Source organism: Heterocephalus glaber, unplaced genomic scaffold (genome assembly GCF_053883595.1).
Source record: "Heterocephalus glaber isolate CG9 unplaced genomic scaffold, H.glaber_assembly_v1.0 deba00000347, whole genome shotgun sequence".
In the NCBI taxonomy this organism is placed as follows: Eukaryota; Metazoa; Chordata; class Mammalia; order Rodentia; family Bathyergidae; genus Heterocephalus; species Heterocephalus glaber.
In genome coordinates, this window is record NW_028258143.1 from 28888981 (window position 1) to 28911190 (window position 22210).

Consider the following 22210-nt stretch of genomic DNA (forward strand, 5'->3'; position numbering starts at 1 on the left):
CAAGCTGGGCTGTGCACACCAGGCACAAGCCCCAGATGTGAGGTGACACACTCATGTACACACACACACACACACACACATACACACACACACACGCATGAGCACGCTCTCCAGGGCACAGGCCCTGCCCACAGGATTCTCTAGTCACTCTGGGCACAGGAGGATACAGCAGAACAGTGGCAGGAACCAAGAAGAAACCATAGAGCCACCCAAGAGGCAAAGGGGAAAGTGGGGAACTGGGACCAACAGTGAGGAAAGAGAGCAAGACAGAGCCACAGGAAGGGAAACCAACAATGAGCCAGGGCAGGGAGTTGGACTCTGGCCCAAGAAGGGGCCAGAACCTCGGGGGCTCCTTCCCTTACCCAACTCACACTGGGGGCCACCCCAAGAGACAGGCCTGGGCTCTGCCTCAGTCCTGCCCACTGGCTGGCTCTGGGCTCCCACCCTCAGACCCTGTTTCCCTAGGCTGGCTGCGAGGTGGTGGCAGGAGCTGGCTTGGGGACACGCCATCATCCAAATGCCTTCCCCTTGGGCAGTGCTGCAAGCTCGGCTAAAACTCTAGAGGGGCTGTCAGGGTCCATCTCCCAGCCACATCAGCCCAGGGCATAGATACCAGCTGAGGACCCCGCCCTCCCCACGAGCTCCACAGGACCCACCTCGAGGGGAGTCCACCGCCCTTGGCAGCCTTCCAGCTGGGCTCATCTCCCTGGGTCACCCTGAGGTGGTCACTGTTGTCCCCTTCAACAGGTAAAGAAACAGGTCCAGGGACCCCACTCAGCTAACAATCACCAGAGCCAGGCCCCAAAACTGTTGCATTCCAAAGCCCAGACTCAACTTTGACTCTCAAGCCGGGCACACAGATGTCAGGGAATAGCAGGCAAGGCATGTGGGGTTTACTGCCCAAGATTCACACTCCATCTTGCTGCATTCCAAGGATTTAACTGGGAAAGAAACTCTTTCGTGACATAACCAGCACAGACAGATTGTGGACAAGAATGCAAAATTCCCAAGGATGTTTGCAATGAAACACAAAACCAGAAAAACAAATTCAGGCCAACTGAGCCTGGGTGGCCCCTCCCAGGGAACTCTCCCAGCCACCCACCACCCCTCCACACATGGAAGAGTCCTCAGGCACCAACACCACAGACTGTCCCACTTTCCTGTGGCTCCCAATCAGCAGGCTGCCTGAGGGAACCTGAGGCCTCTCCACCTGACCATCTCCTTCCTCCCAGGGGTCATTTTCCCTTTCCTTGGTGAAAGGTGAGTGACAGTGAAAAGCAACACTTGGCTTTCTTTCATGTCCTTAACTTACTGAATAAACCTGTGTCAGCCCCACAGCAGCTCGAAATTCGAGGGGTGGTCAGAAATCAAAGTGCAGAGAGTCAGCTGCTGCCCCGCTGCTGGGGGGCTGGGCAGTGCCTGGCAGCTGAACCCCACTCCTGAGAAATGGGGGGTTGAGGAAAAGATGAGGAAGAAGAAATCAAAGTCAGGGGGAAGATGAGGAGCTACAGGGTCTCCCCACTCACACCCAACCTTTCAGCAGGAAAAGGGCCCTCACCCACAGGGGTCCAGTTGTCCCAGGGCCAGGAAGGCCCCTCTCCGCCTCTCTCCTCTCATCCCTCCCAGGAACCCTGGAATTCCAAGCACGGCAGCAGATAAACCTGTGGCCAGGGTGGAGCCACCTGGACTCCACAGGAAGCCAGGGTGGACTGGGGAGGCCCATACAGGGTACAGCAGGCCGCCAGAGTCAGCGGGGGCGCGAATCCCAGGATGACCAGCTAGGACCGGAGGTGACCAATGGTTCTCAAAGTCCTGAGGGAACCGTGGCCCCGTGGCTACAGTTTGCACACAGCCCAAATGCTCCCAGACCCTTGGCTCTTCTCTGCCACGCCTCCTGGGGGGCAGCTAGCCCCAAGGAAGGAGCACCCGATCTGGGGGGGATGCAGCTCCCACCTGATTTCATCCCAGCAAGCCCTCCACAGAGAGGGCCTCGGCTGGGAACTGCGAATGTGCCCAGCGGGCCACAGTCTGCCTGGCCCTGTTCTGCAGGGAATCAGGAAGGACTCTGCCCGGAACCTGAGTTCTAAGGCTCTCGGAGAAGGATGCACAGCTCTGAACAAAAATCCACCAGGGTGCAGAGGGGAGGGGAAAGAGCGGAGTATGGCGGTGGGGCGGGGAGGGTGGGGAGCAGCATCTGGGCAGGCACCTGAAGAATACATGGAATGCTGGAGGAAGCACATGTCAGGAAGAGGGCAGAGCAGATGCAAAGGTCCTGAGGTAGGTTACAGGCTAGCAGTGTCCATGGATAAGCAAGGCAAGTGTGGCTGAAGAGAGGGTGAGAGTGCAGGAACAGGATTAGGAGGCCCCCAAACGCCAGATGCCAGGTTTTGTGCTGGCAAAAAAATCACACCCTTGGTGTGGTTCGTTAACCCCCCGATAACCTCAGGAAGGAAAACGATTGTATCTCCACATTGCAAACAAGGAAACTGAGGCCTTGCTTTTAAAGCTCCCCAGGGCCACACAGCCAAGCCAGAGGAGTGACCAGGATCCCAACCCCAAGTCTGGTATCAGTGTCTCAACCCTTTACCCACTACCCAAACTGCCTGGGCAGCCAGGGCTACCCTGCAGCTACGGAAGGTGCTGGCTCCAGAAACCTAGCATCCATGGAGCAGGAACCCCAGAGCGCTTGGAGCCAGGTCGTTGACTTCCGCTCGGTCACACTCCCGGGCTGCCGTGTGGGAACGACTTTTCGAAGGTGACCTCCCACCGTGCAGGCGAGAGGCAACAGTGGCCTTGGCAAGGTCAGGAGTCAGTGATAAGTGCCCCAACACATGACAAAAGCAAGGCCGAAGGGGGCCAGAGTCTGCACAAATAGAGGGGAAAAGCTGTCATCAACGACACAGGGACATCAGGGTAAGGCAGGGATGATCTACTCCCCATTCTCGCCCACCTACCCCCCAGTCCCCCCTGCCCGACACAGGGCAGTGGCCAACCTGAATGACTGGTCTGGACAGCTGGCTGGGGACCCCTGGTGGCGGGAGGGTTGGGGTGCAGGCAGCGGGCCCAGGTTCACAGCCCTGGGCAGTCACTTCACCCTTCCGGGCTGTTGTCTCTTCAGTAAAATGAAGCCAAGAACCCCCCCCCCACCCCGCCACCCAGGGGCGCTTAAGGGTCACCCCTCTGACAAGAGAGCCTGACGCAGATTGGGCACTGGTTCCCTTTCTGTCCCGTCCCATCTCTTGACCTGGGATTTCCTCACTGGGCCCAAAAGCTCAGGTGGCTGACCCTGCCCGGTGCCCACCCTGCCGGCACCACCTACACAGGGCTCTCCAACGCCTACCACCCAGAGCCCCTGCCCAGGACTCACAGGCTCATGCTCCACGTTCCTCAGGAAGCACAGACCACAGCCCGCTCCACCACCCCTCTCGGACCAAGCACTGCTGGGACCCTGGTCCTCTCTGATAATCAGACAGCAGATCCAACCAGTCCAGCCCCTTCCAGTGACACCAGCCTTTGGGACCCCAGCACCTCGATGCGGAGCCCTGACTGGGCCTCCCTATTCTGCCCTCAGTGCCAGGCCCGGAGGCTGGCGGCCAGTGCGGGCACACAGAGGGACCCCAGGCCCCCTCTACCCGGTGGGTGGGGCCCGCTGAGGACAGCGTGTCTCCACAGGCTGGAGCCCCACCCTTGGCTACAGCCTCCACCCACCTGTCCTGAGCTGTCAGCACCCCCACCTGTGCCCCCACACAGGCATGGGTACTATTCTCAGCCCCGGCCTGGGCACTGGCCATAAACAAGGCCCGTCAGCTCCTCCAGTGCATCTTCATCCTGCCCACCGCTTAGCTCCAGCTTCCATGCTTCATGGGGAGCAGTCTGGGTGGGGGAAGAGAAGGCCCAGGAGGGCAGAAAGGGTCTCTCCCATACCCACCCACTGCCAGACCAAGCAAAAGTCTGAGCTGGTTGTCTGTGGGCACCCTTACCCTCCTCGCCAGGAAATCCTCTCTCCTGCAATGCCAGGGAATTCCAGGCCTCAACGGCTCTTCACATCACCTCCTCCAAGCAGCCCCTCTGACTTCACCCAGGCCCAAGGACACTCACTTGTCCCTCTAGACACTCTCACTCCTTTCTCTTCACTCTGCTCCTGTCTAAAAAGCAGGACCTAGATGTGCAACCAGGTCACACATACAGGGATCAGAGTCCTCATCTCCACTCCTATGACTAAATGGCACTGAGAGGTGTTTACCTCCAACACTCTCTGTTATTATCTTGGATGGTATTGTTATTTTTGTCATCCAAAGACGTGAATGTAGCCAGGCATGGTGACACACACCTGTAATCCCAGCTACTCAGGCAGCTGAGGCAAGAAGATGGAGCATTCAAGGTGACTCGGTTAGATTTTATCTTTTGAAAAAAGAAGTGAAGCTCCCACCTCATTCTGCCCACCAAAACAAGGCACAGCAGTGGGGATGCCACACTCACCCAGCCCCTGGTCACTCCAGGGCCTGGTCTCCTGGCACTGCACTAGGGCCTCCTACCTCAGCCCCAGACTGGCCACAGTGCCCAGGACCACGAGGACACCACCAGGAGGTGTCTCCCACACCGCAGACAGCTCTGCCCATGCCCCTGCCTCTGGTCTATCTCTGCCCCCACCCCTGGCCCTGGCCCTCGTCCTGGCCCTGCCAGCTTGCTGCCCAGCCTGGAGACAGTGCTGAAGATGTCCTGCACACCTTCTTCCTGGAGTCCCCAGCAGTCAGCCTCAGCCCTCAAGGCCAGCTGCCAACTCAGAAGACAATGCAGAGGCACCCGAGAACTGACCAACCCGCACCCCTGAGCAGGTCACTGCCTCTGACGCAGGAAAGGTCCCTCCATCCCCGACCCAGTCTCCCCATTTGAGGAGGTTCCCAGTGATGTGACCCCTGCCCCTTTAAGACTCAATAATCCAGGCCTCCTCCAAAGGCTCCTGGAGGGCTGAGGTAGTGAACCCAGGGACCCCACACAGAGGAGAGAGGCCAGAGGCCCCCAGTACCTACTGCCAACACCCGAAGCTCTCTGTGCCTGCTGCCCCAGGCTCAACCCTAGGGGTTCCCTCCTCGCAGGCCCTCTTCCCCAGAAGATACACAGCTCCCTGGTAAGGGGAGCCTGCGCAGCCAGCCCGACCTGCCAACCACAGGCACAAGCCAGAAGGGGAAGGCAGGCTCTCTGGACCCTCCGCTCCCCTCCCACACTTCAGCATCTAGATCCCAAGCTGGGACTGGACCCCTCTACCACTGATGGGCCAAGGCCTGGACTCAGGATGGTGGCCCAAGAGGTCACACACAGAGGGCAGGGTGTGCCTAACACCCCAACCAGCCAGGGCTCCACCCGTGGCCCCAGTGCAGGGCTGGGTTCACAAGATGGCCCCCCGACCTTCAGTGTCCTTAGTGTGACCCAGAGACAACCACCCTCCCATCTAACGCCCAGAATCCCAGTCCTGCTGCCTGTCTTAAGCCCCCACACTTCCGTGTTCAGGGGCACTGGGGCAGCCGCCCTGGTCTCCCAGCACAGAGAACAGGGTGACCCTCTAGGGCAATGGCTGTCCTCATGGTTGAGCCAGGTTTCCCAGCGGTAACTCAGCTCTCCTCACCAGGCCCTGCAGCCCGCACCCCTGTCTCTCAGCAGCCTGCCCAGGCGGCCTGGGAGTGGCTCACCTAGCCCTCCAGGAGCAGGGCCACCCCTAAGTCCTCAGGAGGGGCCCCAAGTTCCCCCTGGCTGTGGCCTCCTGCAGGACCCCCAACCAGGAGGACAGGGCTAGGCTGGTCACTGGGGGCGATGGTGACACTGCAACTAGCCAGGCCCACTTCCAGGACCCTGCTCACTGAGTCCTTGAGGGAAGAGGGACACTGGGAAACCAAGTCTTGGCTTAGCGTATATTTCAGAAAAAGAACAATGTTGGGGCCCTGTCCTGGGTTCAGCAAACACATCTAATTAACTGTGGATTCTGTTTCTCACTTCAGAACAAGGCTCAGCTCACACTCTGGCTACTCTGTTGTCTTTAAGTCACCTCCTGGGTTGCCAGCACCCCCCACACTCCCCCAGTCCTTCCTCTGTGGGAGGTGACAGGTGTAGCATCTGAGCTCCTCCTCTCTCCCCAACCTTGAGGATGGGGGGGGGGGGGCAGACTCAGGTCGGCTTTGTTCATGTTGGGCCCTGGCCCTGGAGGCCTCTTGAGTCCCCTGGGCACTCAGGTCCCCGGCACCTCACTGATCTCTGAGAGTCCCTGGATGTCCCCAGCACTGAGAAGCCCACCTCTGTAGGGTCTCCTCCCCCTCTGCTGTGTAGCCCCCCCCCGGGGGGGCCACAGATCTAACCCCACCTCCAACACACACCAGCTGCTCACTGACAAAGGCAGCCCACGCACTGATTTTCATCTGATACACAGCAATGCTCCGTTTATATCCCCCACCCCGCCCGGTCCCAGTACTGGGGTTGAACCCAGGGGCACTCTTCCCTCTTCCACTGAGCTACATCCCAAGGCCTTTTTATTCTGAGCCAGAATCTCATTAAATTGCCTAGACTGGCCTCAAACTGGCAATCTTCCCGCCTCAGCCTCCCACCTTGGCCTCCGGAGCACCTGAAATTAGCATGGGCCACCGTGCTGGCTTCTGTTTGCCCTTTAATAGTGCCCTCTTTTTGTTTTTGTTTTTTTGTTTTTTGTTTTTTTTGGTACCAGGGATCGAACTCGGGACCTTGCGCTTGCAAAGCAGGCATCGAACCTCTGAGCTAAATCCCCAGCAATAGTCCCCTCTTTTTAATTCCTTGAATTCCCTGAATGGGGAGTTAGAGAGCAGCACAAAGGCCAGCCTGAGGCCCAGTCTGTGGCCCAGGAGGGAGGAAATTCCAGGGTTTCCCTGAGCCTCATGGTTCTCATCTGTCCAGTGGAACCATGCTTCAGTCCTGCCTGGGTCACAGGGTTCAAAGAGAAAAAAATGGCAGCAGCAAGTGTGATGGTTCTAGGCAACTTACTAAACTCAGTGAAGACACCATGACAGCCCTGTCCTCCTGAACCACCCAGTCCCAGTGGAACCCAGCAAGAACGTGGCTGCTGCCATTACCCATGCCAGGAGTGAAGTCATCACCGACTGGGAAACAGGCTCTGTGGCCGAGCCAGGGTCCAACACAGGTCTGCTACACATCGGGCTTCAGTGGTCGGACAGATGGATGGGTGACTCACTCCATGCCCCTCATCTGGCCCCTTCCAGGTGCAGCTGCCCCCCCACTGACCCCTCCCTCATTCAATCAAGGTGTAGCTCAGGGACTCAGACTTCCCTCCTCAGGAAGGTCATGCCACCACCTCCCGATTTAGCTTTTTCAGTCTATACAGGGAAGAAAAAGAAAATGGAAAGGGCACTGCAGTTCTGTTCCAAGCACAAACACCAAAGTCACAATGACCTGTGCCTGTGGGCTGCAGGGCCTTTCCCAAGGCCTCCCTGGGGCACAGCACAGCCCTCAGTGCTGGGTGCTTTGCCCTCACCCAAGGCCCTGGGTGGAAACTCTATCCATCCCACTGCACTCGAGGAGGAAATGAGCTCAGAGAGCAAGTAACTTCCAGGGACACACAGCAAATTCCTTCCCCTCTTAGTTAAAGCCTCTTAATTCTCCCAACATGCCCTAAATTTTCTTCTTCCCCTTTCTCTCATTCACTCTCTCCTCCCCTTGCCCACCTACCATTGGTCTGGGGTTCACATTAGCAGCCCCATCCACCCCATCAACATATCTGGTCCCAAAGATAGTTATCCACGGGCTGGTTGACATGTAGTAGATGCCATGTCAGACCAGAGAAACAGGGGACCCACAGTGACTGGGTGAATGGGAACCAGGGGTCCACTTAAGTACTCTCTCTTGGCCCAGGCCTCCCAGTGGCAGGTCAGTCCTCGGGGCTCAGAGGCTGGCCCAGGCTTGCTGAGAGCCCAGGCACGTTGGCAAGAGTCCTAGGGAGGGGGTGAGCTGAGCAAAGGGTCCAAAGAAAGCAATCACAGCTGTTGGGAAAGAGGCTGGGCTAGCAAAGGCTCCCCTGTCACCCCAGCCCCCTCGGCCCTGAAGTCTCTCTCAGCAAACTCCTCCAGCCCAGGCACCAGCAGAAGCCCCAACCTGCCTCACCAGCCCCCGCTGCCCCGTGCCTCCATCCACACCCAGACTGAGACTCCCTCACCATCCCTACTCGACGGTCTACACTTGCAGCTGGGGTTGTCACAGCTGCCAGGGCCACTCAGACTCTTATGACCTTCCCTGGCTCCCAGCAGGAGGAAAGGGACACCCCATTCCCATCCGAGGCAATGGCCAGACCCTCTCTCTGTACGGGGGTGCCGCAAAGAGGGGAACAGATCCAGCCACCTGCTCTCCAGGCCCCGCAGAATCACCCTGCTTCATGTCACCTGGGCCCCAAAGCAGGCATGCACATCACAGAGCAGCCATGGGGTCGTCCTCCAGCCTCTCCAGCAGTTGGGGTCACCAGCCCCATGGCCCAGCCCTCACAGGTGAACTGTAGGGTCACAGCCTTTCCCCATCCCCCTGTCCTTTCCTGGAAATGCCTGGATTCTCTTGGGACTCAGGGTCCCAGCTTCCTCCTCAGAAATCCAGATGCTCCCAAGGCCCAGGGCAGTAGGACAGAGAGCCTTCCTCTGATCCCAAACCCGGAGACAGAGGAAGGGTTCAGGCCATACCTGAGGAAGAAGCAGAGCTGCTGGCCCAGTCAATCCACCTACCCCGCACTCGCACTTTCCAGTTGTCCTGACTGAGCTCCAAAGTCCTGCGCCCCTGCCGCCACAAATGCACCTCCCACAGCTGCCTCCCTGCCCTGGACTCAGCTCAGCCCAAAGCCCCGAAAGGCCCTCCTGCCAGCCAGTTCGACACATACACAACGCTCAGGCTCTGGTGCTCTCTGGGCCCGGCCTGGACAGGCACTGTGCGTGAGGCAGGGAGCTCCGGGGCAGGGGCAGATTTCTCTCCTGAGTGCCATCACTGGCCCTTCGCTCCCCAGCCCACAGTGGCCAGGACACAGAAGAGAGAAAAAAACAGGACAGGCGTGATGTGATGGCCCCAGCTGCAGCCTCCCGAGGTCTCCTTCAGTAGAAGATGCTGACACACACAAAGCAAGGAGCACATGTGGGGAGACAGCAGGGTCCCCCAACAGGGGTGCCCTGAGGCTCTGAGGAGGGGAGGCCTGTGTGCTCTGGGGGCCTGAGTCGCTCCCACCCAGCCCCGCCACCAGGAAGCCTTCCCAGGCCAGTCCTTCGGCCGCCTACTCACTCCCACAAGGACCCAGACTGAGCCCAAGGCACAGGCCCTCCCAGCACAGTATAATAAGCAGCTCAAATGCCCACTCCCAGGGACAGCTGGGACAGTCCTCAGCACCAGAGCCCTGTGTCTACAGTCTCCATGGCTGACCCCTCCCCACCCCTGCTGTGACCCCAATCCCGCTGCATCTGTGCGGCACTCAGGATCTGGGTCAGGGAGTGGGGCACAGAGAAAAGTGCTCAGCAAAGAGGCTGGGAACCTATCTGAGGGCACAGGATCCCTGGCCCCGACAGGGAGGACTCAGGTCCAGCAAATTCCACCAACTTCCCCCAGTCAGCAGCTGGTACCACCACAACTGATGAACACCCCTCTGCAAAGACCGAGGCCGAGTCTTATTTGGCATCTAGCATGAAACCAGAAAGGACTCCTCAGGTCAGTCCTGGACAATCATGAGAACCTGGTTCCCAGCATAGTCAGGGCCCACCACACCCTGGGCTGCCTGCTCACCATGCTATCAGATGGGGCAGGGGGTACGGGGCAGGGCAGGGGGGCGGTTCTGAGTCACCCCAGGTGCTAGAGGCAGGGTGGGACCATCACCCTCTAGTCTAACCCCAGCCAAATACCACAGTCACAGGATCCCTCCCTGTACTCCCTGCACCCTGAATGAAGTCCAGTCAGCCCCCCAGCCCCCCAGCCCCAGGCTCTCTCAGCCACAGGAAGCACTCTCTCCACTGCCTGAAGCAACCATACAATGCAACCCTGCATGCAAGAAATACAGCCAACCTCACGATCTACATCCACAGATTCAACCAACCCAGCATCCAAATATCCCGAAACAACCACATGCACAGAATTACAATTACATGAACATGCACAGATTATTTCTCTTGTCATTTTCTGACCAATACAATATCACAGCTATTTGCACTGAACTGCCATTGTTTTAGGCATCAGGTACCCAGAAGGATGATGTAGGTGATAGGCAAATATTTCACATAAAGGACCTGAGCATTGGTATCTGTAAGGTAATGGCCTGGAACCAATCACCCAGTGATGCTGAGGGATGAAAGCACGCTCAGAACACCCACCGTGTGCCAGGCTGGCAGTGTGGATGGCACAGTGACCTCAGGAGCAGAGACACACAGAACTGCTCCAGCCTGGGCCTGGGCCACAGGGGCTTCCCACCCAGAAGTGCTTCCTGTGTGCCTGTGTGTGGTCCCCAGCCTGGCTATTTTCTCCACAAGAAGATTTTTTAAATGACACAAATATCATTATTTCATAAAAGAAAGGTACCAATGGCCAAAACAAAAGCACAGAGGATATAATTTCAGAATAAAGAGTGTTCCTTTAGATGGAATGAATTGGATATAGCTTTTATTATTTGAGAACACACACACACACACACACACACACACACACACAGAGTCTTTTCTGTCCTCATTTTTGCATGAAAAAACCCATCTCTGCGATAATGTCTGGAAACCGCAGACTTGCCCATCAGCCAGAGCCCACCACACCCCCTAAAGTGTACACCAGGCCCCAGGTGGGGTCTCCAAATCTTGTCTAAGAGAAGGCAGACCTGGGGGTTAGACCTCCAGCTCATTCTCACATCTCCAAAGCCTTTCGCTGGGCCAGACCCACCTACTCACCCCTGGACAGCGTGACCCAGACAGCTGGTCCAAATAGCCCCAGGACCAGCCACACCACTGGGCTGGGCCTCAGTTTTTCCCCTGGCTGAAGGGATCTCCTTAATGTCCTCACTGTTGAGAGTGGTGACAGCTGGGGCAGGTATGCTGTAACCCACCACTTCTACTATCAAGTTAATACTTGACAGATATTCCCTTGGGGCAAGAGGAGCCTGCCTTTCTCTTCTCCATTTACAGCCTTGACACTTGCAGCCATTGGCTTGTGCACAACACTGTGGCCTTGTGAGGAGGCGGCAGCCTCTGTGGAAGCAGAAGCCTGCATGCCAGGCTTCCCACAAGGCGTGCCCCTCTCATGGCCAGAGTCCAGATGAGACCGAACCGTACTAGGTTCCAGGACCCTGCCCTGGTTGGCAACTTCCTGGTCTGCCTCCTTTCCAACTTCCCACTGACCCTGGGAACAGGTGTTATTACCCCTAATTCAGATGAGGAAAGCGAGGCTCAGAGAGGTCAGCACTACTGGTCCAAGGCTAAGAACACAGGGGAAGGATTCAGTCCCAGCTATGAAAGCCTGTGTCCCTCCATTACACCAGGTCTCTGTTTGGTGTGAAATCTGACAAGCGCCCTCCCTGGTCTATGACATCATCAGCACCTTCCTCCTCATCCTTTAGTCCCTCCCGCCTCTCCCTCCTACATCCTGGGCAGCAGGTCCCATCGGCTTGGCCCTGCACAAACACCTACCCAAGCTGCACATCTGCCTGGCCTGCCCTCCTTCCACAGTTTTAGGGTTAGTGTCTGTTTCTTTGCATTTTTAATCCCAAAAGGAGACTTGCCAAAGAGACAGCTTTAGAAAAACACAACACACCAGGCATCGGATAGGAAGCTTCCCACAGCTGCAGCCCACCCATCTCACTATGCGTCCACGCCCACAGACACATCTGAAATCTCAGCACCAGCATGGTCTCACATACTGAGCATGCTCCTGCTTTCCCACTCCTACAGCTACCGAACACAATTCACTTCTATAGAGCCTGCCTCCCCAGCCAAGGGAGCAGCTCTGCTAGGCCAGGGGCTTGGTTTGTTAGCCCCTGGGTCCCCACTGTCTGCCTCGGTGCCCAGCACACAATTTATTCACTTGTGTGAATAAATGATTGACTACTCAAACGCCATCACCAGTTTACCAGAGGTAAAAAGTAAAGAGAAGAGAGAAGGAAAACAATGCACCCAAGGGTCTTGGAATACATGCAGAAGAGTTGAGATTCACTCCAAAATGGTCTGATTCTTGAGTCCATGCCTTCTTTCTACCTCCCACAGACTGCCCCATAGACACCACTCGCACACGCGCGCGCACGCGCACACACACACACCGCCCACCCCAGGCCTATGACAACATCCTAAACCCTGAGCAGCTAAGGGCTCAGCAGGGATTAGCTGTCTACAGAGCCCTGTAATGGACACTCCCATGGAAAGGCTCTGGGAGAGGACCGTGTGGGAATGGAAGGCTTCCCACCAGGGCTCAGCAGTGCCGGCCGCTCACGGAGCCAGCGTTCAATGAGCATTTGCTATGAACCACACACCTGCCAAAAGCTTTACTTTCAGCAGCACACATGGGAAGACGAACGATCATCATTCTGTTTATACGAGAAGAAAAGGGGCTTGGGAAGGCCCAGCCACTTGCCCAGTCCAAAGCCAATGGGGTCCCCCAAGCCCATGCCCTCTCTGCCATCATTCACATGGTATCATGCCTGACAGAAGGCCTGACACGGCGGGCCGGGGGGGCGGGGGGGGGGCACCTCATGGCAAAAGCCCCAGGTTACAGCAGGCTGAAGATTCTCCTCTGTCCAGCCCACACAACACAAGGAACGTGCGGCACCCAGACTTCCCAGTCCCGGAGCAAAAGCTTGGTTAGGGGCCAGAGAGCAAAAGTAAGAAAACACTCCAAGGGGGCCATCTGTGAGGAAAGGGAGGGGAAGCAGTCAGGCCAGGCTCCGCCGAATCCCAGGGGTATGCAGATTTCCCAGGATTCAAAACTTGATCAAATTCGGCCCAAATGTCCCATTCAGCCAGCCCGGCTCTTCTGGGGAGTGGGTATCTTCACAGTCCGCACTCCTCCACACCCTGGCCTGTACCTGCGGCCCCTGCACCCCCTCTCCTTCCCAGCAATCCTCCCTTCAGCTGCCTCTACACAAAGCAGTCAGCCTGGCTCATGCCCTGCCCCAAGCCAGCAGACTGCATGGAGGCCCCAGGCCTGCGGAGTCTCATGGAGGTCCACCAGCCTCACTCCCAACCTCCCCGTGCCAATGCCCACACAGTCCCCTACACACCCGGTCAGGATGCAGGCTCCGAGCCCTCTCTTCTAGGGCGATGAACCTTAGACATAAATAACTGGGAATCTAATCCAAGGCTGGAAGGTGCAGCAGAGGCCTGGATAAGCCAGAGGGAAGAGGCCCAGCGCAGGAAGAGGGAGAAGCAGAGCAAAAGACAACCAGGGGTGGGGAGCAAGGAAAAGGCCTTAGACACTCAGGCAGTGGTGGACACCAGGATGGTGGCATATGGGTGGAGGGAGCAGGTCCTCTGGGTTGGGGCCTGGGAAGGGGGAGAGGCTTGTGCAAAAGCAGCACCCTCGTGGGCTCCTAGCTCTGTAACACAGGCTGAGTGACCAAGGTCCTCCTGCTCCCCACAGGCCCCTTGTGCACCCAATTTTCAGTGTAGTGTGGCTACTCCTAAGGTACCTTCAAGAATGGACTTAGTGTACAGGCCCAGCTCTTGCTGTGAGACTGACATGACTATCTCATGGGGGACCATGGAGGGGAACATGGTAGCATGTGCAGCCAAGCATCAGGGTCCTATAAATAACCACTGCTGCCCCTACCTTCAGGGAGCGTCTGCTTGGCCTGGAAGCACTGTGTCCCCCTCCCAGCTGGTGCTCCCCACTGTCCATCCTGCACTGCTCCCAGCATGCTCATGGCTGGTCAGCCACAGGGTGCACACTCCCATCCCGACAGGGCTTTCTTCCTGTCCTCATCACTGCCCAGATCCACCAGAACAAGACTCAGCCTCCTCACATACTCTCCACCAGGACTCCCCGGCTGAAGACCTTCAGGGGCCAGCAGGCCAGAGTCCACCCCCACCCCAGCTGTCCTTCTCCCCAGCCACCCCATCCCCCAAGGGGCAGACTGCCAACCTCTAATCCTCTCCGTCATTTGACCCAGGCTCCACCCTAAATTGGCTTTGCCCAGCCACCCTTCTGAGGCCCAAAAATGGACACAGTCATTTATAGAGGGTCCGACAAGCCAAATGCAATGGGAAGATGACCTCATGATGCCTACGGGCTGAGCTCCAGGCATGAACTCTGCATCCCTGGCACACTGGGGGTGTCTGGTCAATGAAGAGCAGTGAGATGAGACCTTACAAGAATAAGCTCCACTCAGGACAGAGCCACATGCACCCTGTGGGAGACAGCATCGGTAGCTCAGCCTAGGACAAGGCACCTGGCTCGTATCCAGGAAGGATCTGATGAAGGAGAAATGGCAGAGTAGAATGGTCACAATACAAATCAGCCCATCCCTAAGCCTGTGTCAAGGCTCTCAGCCAAGCCCCAAAGATGCTTCATTAGTTCATAAATATTCACTAAGCATCTACAGGGGCTATATGGGTGCCCAAAGTGCATAAACACACACACACACACACACACACACACACACACACACACACACACACCTGCCAGACCAGCAATGGAGGCAGATGGAATCAGTGGATGACAACAACCCCAGATCCATGGAGGGTCATGGAGGACAGCTGGCTTGATGACTCCCATAGAGCCCCACGGCACAGAGGGCAGGCTGCCCTTGACCATGCTGTCACCCTCAGTCTTGGTGGATGTCTGCAATGAGAGGGGATGTAGAAGATCAGAGGAGAAGAAAAGATGAGCAGTGGGGGCCCTTCCACCATAGCTCCTGTTGTTCTTGGTCAGAAAATACCCTCCCATGACCATAGGGAAACAGCAGTTGCTCTCATATCCACTGATTTGACTAAGGCAGGGTGGGTACAGCGGCAGGGCTGCTTGTACCACACTAGGACTGAGGTCCCATCAGCAAAGGAGTTAGGTCCTGAACATCACCAAAAGATGCGGAGAAAGCAGCCCAGTTGGCAGCATCCAGGATGTGACAAATCCAGATTCTGAGTGGTAGAAGGCACACAGAAGAGGTCGGCATGGGTTGAGGCTTGGGGCTTCCTGGGAGCAGGGACTTCCTGGAAGCAAGGCCTACAGCCACCCAAGAATGGAAGAGATGGAAGGTTACTTTCAGAGACAGGCAGGATGCCCAACGTATGTTGCCTTGGCTTCCGGTGGGAGAGGGTCCCTAACTAGTACCCATGGGGCAGAGAGCAGCTGTGGCACTAAGCAACTGCAGTCCCAAGCTCGAGCAGGGCCAGCATTCATAGCCACCAGCTGTCAGCCAACTGCCCAAGGCCACAGAACAAAAGCCAGTGACACATGGCCACTCATAGGAAGGAGACACAACCCATGCCTGCTGCCCCTAGAATAATGTCAAAGATGCTGCTTCGGGAAAATACAACCAGGGCAATGGGGACACAGGAGGAGCAATGGGGAGGCAGGGAGAAATCAGGACTGGGGTGGGGGTGGGGGGTTGTCTCAGTGGCCCTGCATTTCCTCTGCAGCCCCTTGGGAGCAGAATGCAGGCTCCAGTCGGGGCTGCCTGCTCCAGGAACCTAGATGGATTACCCAGCCACGGGGGAAGGAAGGAGAGCAAGGGTGGACGAAACCGTTGCTACCCCTCTAACTGAGCGATTGAAGTCTCCCCAGCCCCCAGCCAGCTATTCCTGGGGCTCTACTCCCTCCTCCCGCTGGGGGGGGGGGGGGCGGGGGCAGCTCTGGCCAGATCTGGCGCTTGGCAGAGAGCCTTCACTCCACACACACCCACCTCCCTAGCCAGGAACACGAGGATGAGCAGTAGGGTTACAGGAGTCGCAGGGAAAGCCCTCCCCACCCCCATCACGTGGCTGCATCCTTAGGAAGCCCGAGATCTCAGCTGCAAAAGTCATTGTTTATAAACTGCCATAAGGCCGGCAGGGGAAGGCCGGCTTGTCCCCAGGTCCCCACCCGGTCCCACCACAAGACACTGGGGGCACTACCCTAGCAGAAACACGGATTCTGCAATCTCAGATTTCAGAGTAGGAATCAGCAAGGGAAGTGGCGTCAGCAGCAGCTGGCGTGATCCAATCAATCAACCAGAGATGGCTAGGGTTAAAAAGCCGACGGGGCGAGGACCCCCGCCCCCCAATCCCTGCATTTCCTGCACAGTCTGGGTGCCCTGCGGCAGCCTGGAGTTACTCCCAGCGAGGAAGGGTCGGATTTCCTGCGGCGCCACCCACGCCCCTCCTCTAGGCTCGCCCCCCACCCGGCCGGCCGCCACCCCCTCCCCAGCGGCCGGAAATGCGAGGCCCCCGCTCGGGCGAGGGCACCTTCTCTAGGCGTACGCAGCCTTCTGACGCCACGGCGCCAGGCAGGAGCTCCCAGGCCGCGGGCACCTCTCGGGAAAGGAAACCCGATCCCTCCTTCGGCCTGCGGGGAATGAAGGTGGAAAGGCGTTGGGAAGGAGAGAAGCAGCACCGGGAGTCGCAGGCGCTGGGCGACACCGGGGCAGGGAGGTGAGCTCCCACCTTCCCAGCGCGGGACCCGCCCGACTGTCCCCCGGGGCCTGGAGAGCTGGGGTCGCCACCTGTCCTCCCAGACTCCCGGTCCTGGGCCTCCAGGGTGGGGTTAGGGCTAGAGGAGCCGAGAGCGCGGGCCGCCCTTTCCCTGCAGGGCAGCCACGAAGGTGCAAGGCGGCGGGGCGGAGTGGGGAGTACAGCTGCGCCCGCGGCCCCGACCCACATGCGGAGCCGGGGAACACGAACCGAAAGGGACGCCAGGAGCGCGGGAGCCGCAGCCTAGGGACCCTGGGCAGTGGGCGCCCCGAGGTGGCAGCCTGATCCTGGGAACAGAGGGACAGGTGGCCGGGGTTCCGGCTGGCTCACCTTCTCCTGCGCGCGGGTCAGCTTCTTCTGCACATTGCTGGCGATCTTCCCCGCCGTCACCCCCTTGCTACCTATCTCTGCCATCGCGACGCCGGCCTCGCCCGGAGGCGGGCGCGGGTCTTGGGCGGGGAGGCTGAGCGCGCCGCGCTCCCAGCCCCCAGCCCCGGTCGTGTCCCGCTCCAACTGCGCTCCACGCCACGCTCTGGACTGCCCGGCGACTGCGGGGCGGAGCGTGCGCCCAACCCGCCGGGAGCGACGCGGGGACACTGGGCGGGGAGGCGCTGGGCGGGGGCCGGGCCTCCAGCGGGGTCAGCGCCCCCTGCCCGCCCCCTGCGGAGCAGAACCTGCCTTTTAAAGAGCCACTCCCGGCCCCGGCGCTGGAGCCGTGCAGCCTGAGAGGAGGAGCGGCACGCTTGGGGCTGCGGCGCAGGGGACTCCCCCCAACGCTCCGGCGACACCGCCCCGGGGCGGGGACTAACTCGACAGTCTGGAGTCCGACACCGCCCCAGTCCTGACGCCTGGGTCTTCCTCCTAAGCAGGCTCCTCCTGCAGCGCAGGAAAGGAGGCCAGGTGGAGGAAGGGGTGCTTTGAAAAGTCACAGATAATGCGCAGCCCACCGTGTGAGAGAGCGCGGCCGGGCGCCCGACTCTTCCCGGGCTCCCCACCCCCACCCCCACCCCCGGGCCCAGGGATCCCCCTCCTCCCTTCCCGGTCCTCGTGTCCCCGGGCGCCTGGGGAGATCGCCACGTCTTTCCTGCCTGCCCAGCCTTCTGCCAGTTAAGCGCTCCTTCGTTCCACTTTGCCAATAATAATTATATCAACGACCCAACATTGTGCCGTGTGCCGTGTGCCTGGCACTGTGCTGCAATTTGACAGACGGTGCCTCATCAGCCTCCGGACAGCCCCCTGAGGTAGGTGTTACTCTCCTTTTACAAAGGAGACACCAGGAGTCTTGGCGAAAAATTTCTGACCACATCCCAGGCCCTGCATCACTGTGCAGCGGGTTGTTTCCTAATTCCTGCAAGAAATGGCTCGGAATCATTATTGGTGGAGATAAGGTAATTCTTCACCAGCTTTGCCAACACATGAATGACACGTTAATGACACATTGTAAATGACAGTCATTCCGGTTTCCCGGGCCCGAGGGGATACCAAAATTGTGGATGTTCAAGTCTTACGTACAGTGACACAGGTTTTGCATATAAGCTACACATATCTTTCATGTACTGTAAATCATCTCTAGATTACTTGCAATAATACATGAAATGCTTTATAAATACTTGTATTGTTTAGGGAATAATAACAAGAAAAAAATTCGTTCATGTTCGGTACAGAGCAGTTTTTCCCCCTGAATATTTTTGATCCTGGAATGTGGAATCCACAGATCCAGAGGCCCTACTGTAATAAATGTGTACAGTCTGCTGGTACCCACACCCAGTGTCCCCCAAAACAAGTCAGGGGCTATGAAGAGCGCTAGGACAGTCCTGCCTGGAAGTGTTGGGGAACTGGGAGACTGTCAAACAGTGATGAGTGCTGCTGAGAAGGCCCAGATATGTCTCCTTATGGACAAGAGTCGGGGGCGATACCTGCGTGTCTCACAGCAGTCAAAGGAGCCACAAGGACCAGGGATGGGGTCCTGCAGGCAGCAATTCAAGTCCCTCGTACAAACAGAGAAACTGAGGCCCAGGAATGGAGGGATCACACAGGCCCTGTCTCTCTCCTGCAAGAGGGCCTCCCTCATGCTCTTTGGCTACTCCTGGTTCTTCCCCCCAGACCTTCCTTCAGCCCATCATTACCTCTATTCCGTAGAAGGGCAGACTGGGGCTCACCAGCTGTGTTGCTGGTGAAAGTCAGATGGATAGCAGACAACAACCAAAGATCTAGCCCTCAAAAGCACCAAACACTGTGTGAATTAATTCGTGCATCCCCACATCCAATCCTAAGCAGCCTGGCTTCCCCTGAAAGCTCAGCATGCTTTCACCCCACTGTTTTATTCTCCTAGTCTTATGATTGTCAACCATGCTCTCAAAGCGAACGCTTCCAACTCTCCTCTGAGGAAAGGAGGAAATGAGAAGTCAAATCCTATTACAGTCAGCCCCCAGGGAGCAGCAGGCACTGCTTCTTCTCTGGACTTCACTGCTTCAAATATCACTTGACAGGAAATTTGGAAGCAATTGAAATGTTCATCAGCAGGATATGGTCAGCTGTGACAGCGCAGCAACCAGAGGGCCTGTTAAGGAATCATCAGGAACAACCATTCTGTGGAGCAAAATGAAAATAATGCTTGCAGCATAATTATGAATGAAGAGGGGACGATAGGAAATTGTACATGCACTGTCTGTAGAACCACAGCAGAATAAATACAGGTATTAGAATCAAAGACTCAAAAGAATGAAGAGCCAAGAAAGGAAGTAGATGTGCGAGGCATTGTAGCCTGGTGTCCTAATAATGTAACACCCTGCCTTCATTAAAAAAAGACACAGATCTATTTTTAAAGAAAGTGTTTTTTATCTGATCTCTAGGTTAGAAAGGCCTTTCAAACAAAAAGGCCGGAAAGATATATTGACATTTTAAAATCTGAGCCAGGCCTGTAATTCCAGCACTTGGGAGGCTGAGGCAGAAGGATTGCCATGGGTTCAAGGCCAGCCTAGGCTACCTAGTGAGTTCAGGGCCAACCTGAACTACAAAGTGAGACCGTGTCTCAAAAAACCTCAAAAACTAAAATAAAATCATAGGGGTTTTTTTAGTAGTATGTTTGCAGTACTAATTAGAATTAGCATGAGGAGTTGGTACATACAAGTAACACATCTTAATTCTTTTTTCTGTCTTGTGTGCGTGTGTGTGTGTGTCTGTGTTTTGTTTTGTTTTGTTTTTTCATCCCCTACCCTTTCCTTCCCTTCCTACTCCTTCCAATTCTTGGTCGCCTCATGTGCAGAAGCTCTATTTTCATAATTTTTCCCTTCAATTTTTTTAACCCCTTTCCATACCCTCTCTCCCCCTCCCTCCATCTCTTGTTCCCTTGTTCTTTTGAAAAAGATCTCCCTACTTCCTCTTTATCTTCTATTTTGCTCTCTCTCCATGCACTTTTTTTTAGTTTCTCATATAAGAGAAACCATGTGATATTTATAAAATGGTAGTTTTGAAGTACATAAAAATTATAAACTTCAAAAAAATACAGTCAACACATAGGATAAAAATTTGGAAGGAAATGCTTCAAGAATGTTAGTACAAATCCAAAAGATAAGCTAGAAGATTGGAATATTCTATTCTAAATATTCTATAGTATGTTATTTTCATTTAACTGGGATAGCCTATTATCTTCATTATCAAGGAGAAAAGATCTTTCCATTTTGAAGTTTGATATTTTAAAAATTAAAGTGTAAATAAAGGGAAAATATTCTTAAGTTCATAAACAATTAAGATCCTAATATATAAATAAATAGGCAATAGAACAAATGGACAATTTACAAAAGTGGATGTTCAGAATTCATTCTTTACCATTAAATGAATGAGATACCATTCCAGTCTCCACTTTCATCCACAAATACTTTTTTAAATTACATTATTTAGGAAAACCAAAGAGCTAGAAACTCTTAGCATACTGCTTCTGATAGTGTAAACAGATGCAAAATTTCTACAAAGCGGTTATGCATATTTGAACAGGAATCAGCAAAATATCTACACTGTTTAACCCCACAATCTCAAGGCTAGGAACTGTGTGATTAGCTAAACTGTGGCATGGCCATACATGAAATGCTTTTGAAGTTTTTGGTGCTAGAGAAATATGGTGGCCATAGAATAATGCTGGGTATTAAACTGTATGGGGTCTAGGGCTTGCCAACATGTAATTGGTATCTCTGAGGAGAGCAGTTGGCAGTGGTTTGGTTTGGCTTGTTTTTTTTCTGGTTCCTTTTTATTTTCCCAATTTTATACATGTCCTGTTTTTGTCATCAGATAAAGATGCTATTAAAAATACAAAATGAAATGGGGAAACTGTCTCCTAGGACAAGAGTTGAGAAACCACAATTGGCAGAATAGAAAAAGAAAACTCAGAGTCTAAGCATGTGTGCTGTGTGTCTGAATTCGAGAACTGAAGAAACAATGTTTATCTGCTTGCTGATTTGTTTTTTGTTTGGTTGGTTTTGTTTTTTTGAAACAAGGTCTTGCTTTGTAGTTTAGGCTGGCTGTGAACTCACTATATAGCCCAGGGCTGGCCTCAAACTTGCAGCAATCCTCCTGTATAGCCCAGGGCTGGCCTCGAACTCACAGCAATCCTCCTGCCTCAGCCTCCCAAGCACTGGGATTATGGGCAGGTACCACCATGCCCAGCTTGCTTATTTGTTTTTAATAAATTTCATTTTTTAGAAGTTTTAGGTTCACAACAAAATTGGCAGAAGGTACAGAGATTTCCAGTACACCTGCAGCCCTCCCACGTGCATAGCCTCCCCCAGTCAACATCTCACACCAGAATAGCATATTTATTACAAGTGCTGAACCTACATTAATGTGTCATCATTCCCCAAAGCCCGTGTTCACCCTTGGTAATGTATATCCACAGGCTTGGACAAATGTCTAATGACATCTTTACCATCAGAATATCCCAGAGTGGCTCACTGCCCTAAAACTCACTTGTGCTTCAGCTATTCATTGGCCCTCCACTGCAAGCCCTGTAAAGCACAGACCTTTTACCCTCTCTGTCCTTTTGCCTCTTCCAGAACACCACATAGTTGGCCAGAGATTTAGCTCAGTGGTTCTGCCACCTGCCTCAAAAGCACAAGGTCCTGAGTTCGATCCCTGGTACAAAAAAAAAAAAAAGTCAAAGATACCAGAACACCATATAGTTGTAATCACACAGTGTGTAAACTTTTCAGATTGGCTTCTTTTGCTTAGTAATATACATTAAGTTTCCTCTGTGTCTTTTCATGCCTCAAGAGCTCATTTCCTTTTGGCACCAAGTAATATTCCATTGTCTGGACTTACCGTATTTTATCCACTCACCTATTGAAGGACAGCTTGGCTGTCTCTAAGTTTGGACAATTATGAATAAAGCTGTTGTAAACATTCATGTGCAGGTATTGTGTGGATATAAGTTTCAGAATCCTTTGGATAAATTCTGAGGAGTGCAATTGAATGGTTAGAGTGTGTTTAGTGTGATCAGGAGCTGCCTAGCTTCCAGAGTGGCAGAATCATTTTGCATCGCCACCAGCAGTGAATGAAGTTTCCATTGCTCCATCCACATCCTTGCTACACTTAGT

At 55.0% G+C, this 22210-nt stretch overlaps 1 protein-coding gene across 28 annotated transcripts in view; it reads right to left on the reverse strand.

The window, feature by feature from the left end:
• Bin1 (bridging integrator 1) overlaps nucleotides 1-17400 on the reverse strand; it is a 49154-nt gene extending 31754 nt beyond the window's left edge. For 7 of the 28 annotated variants that reach the window (XM_021266256.2, XM_087198418.1, XM_021266236.2 and 4 more), the window contains exon 1: nucleotides 16956-17231. In XM_021266256.2, the coding sequence (XP_021121915.1) occupies nucleotides 16956-17039 (84 nt within the window). In that variant the 5' untranslated portion in view covers nucleotides 17040-17231. Of the gene's footprint in view, nucleotides 1-16955 lie in introns of all 28 variants that reach the window. The other 21 variants (XM_021266206.2, XM_087198358.1, XM_021266232.2 and 18 more) reach the window with 8 other exon arrangements.
• Between the last annotated feature and the right edge of the window lie 4810 nt (nucleotides 17401-22210).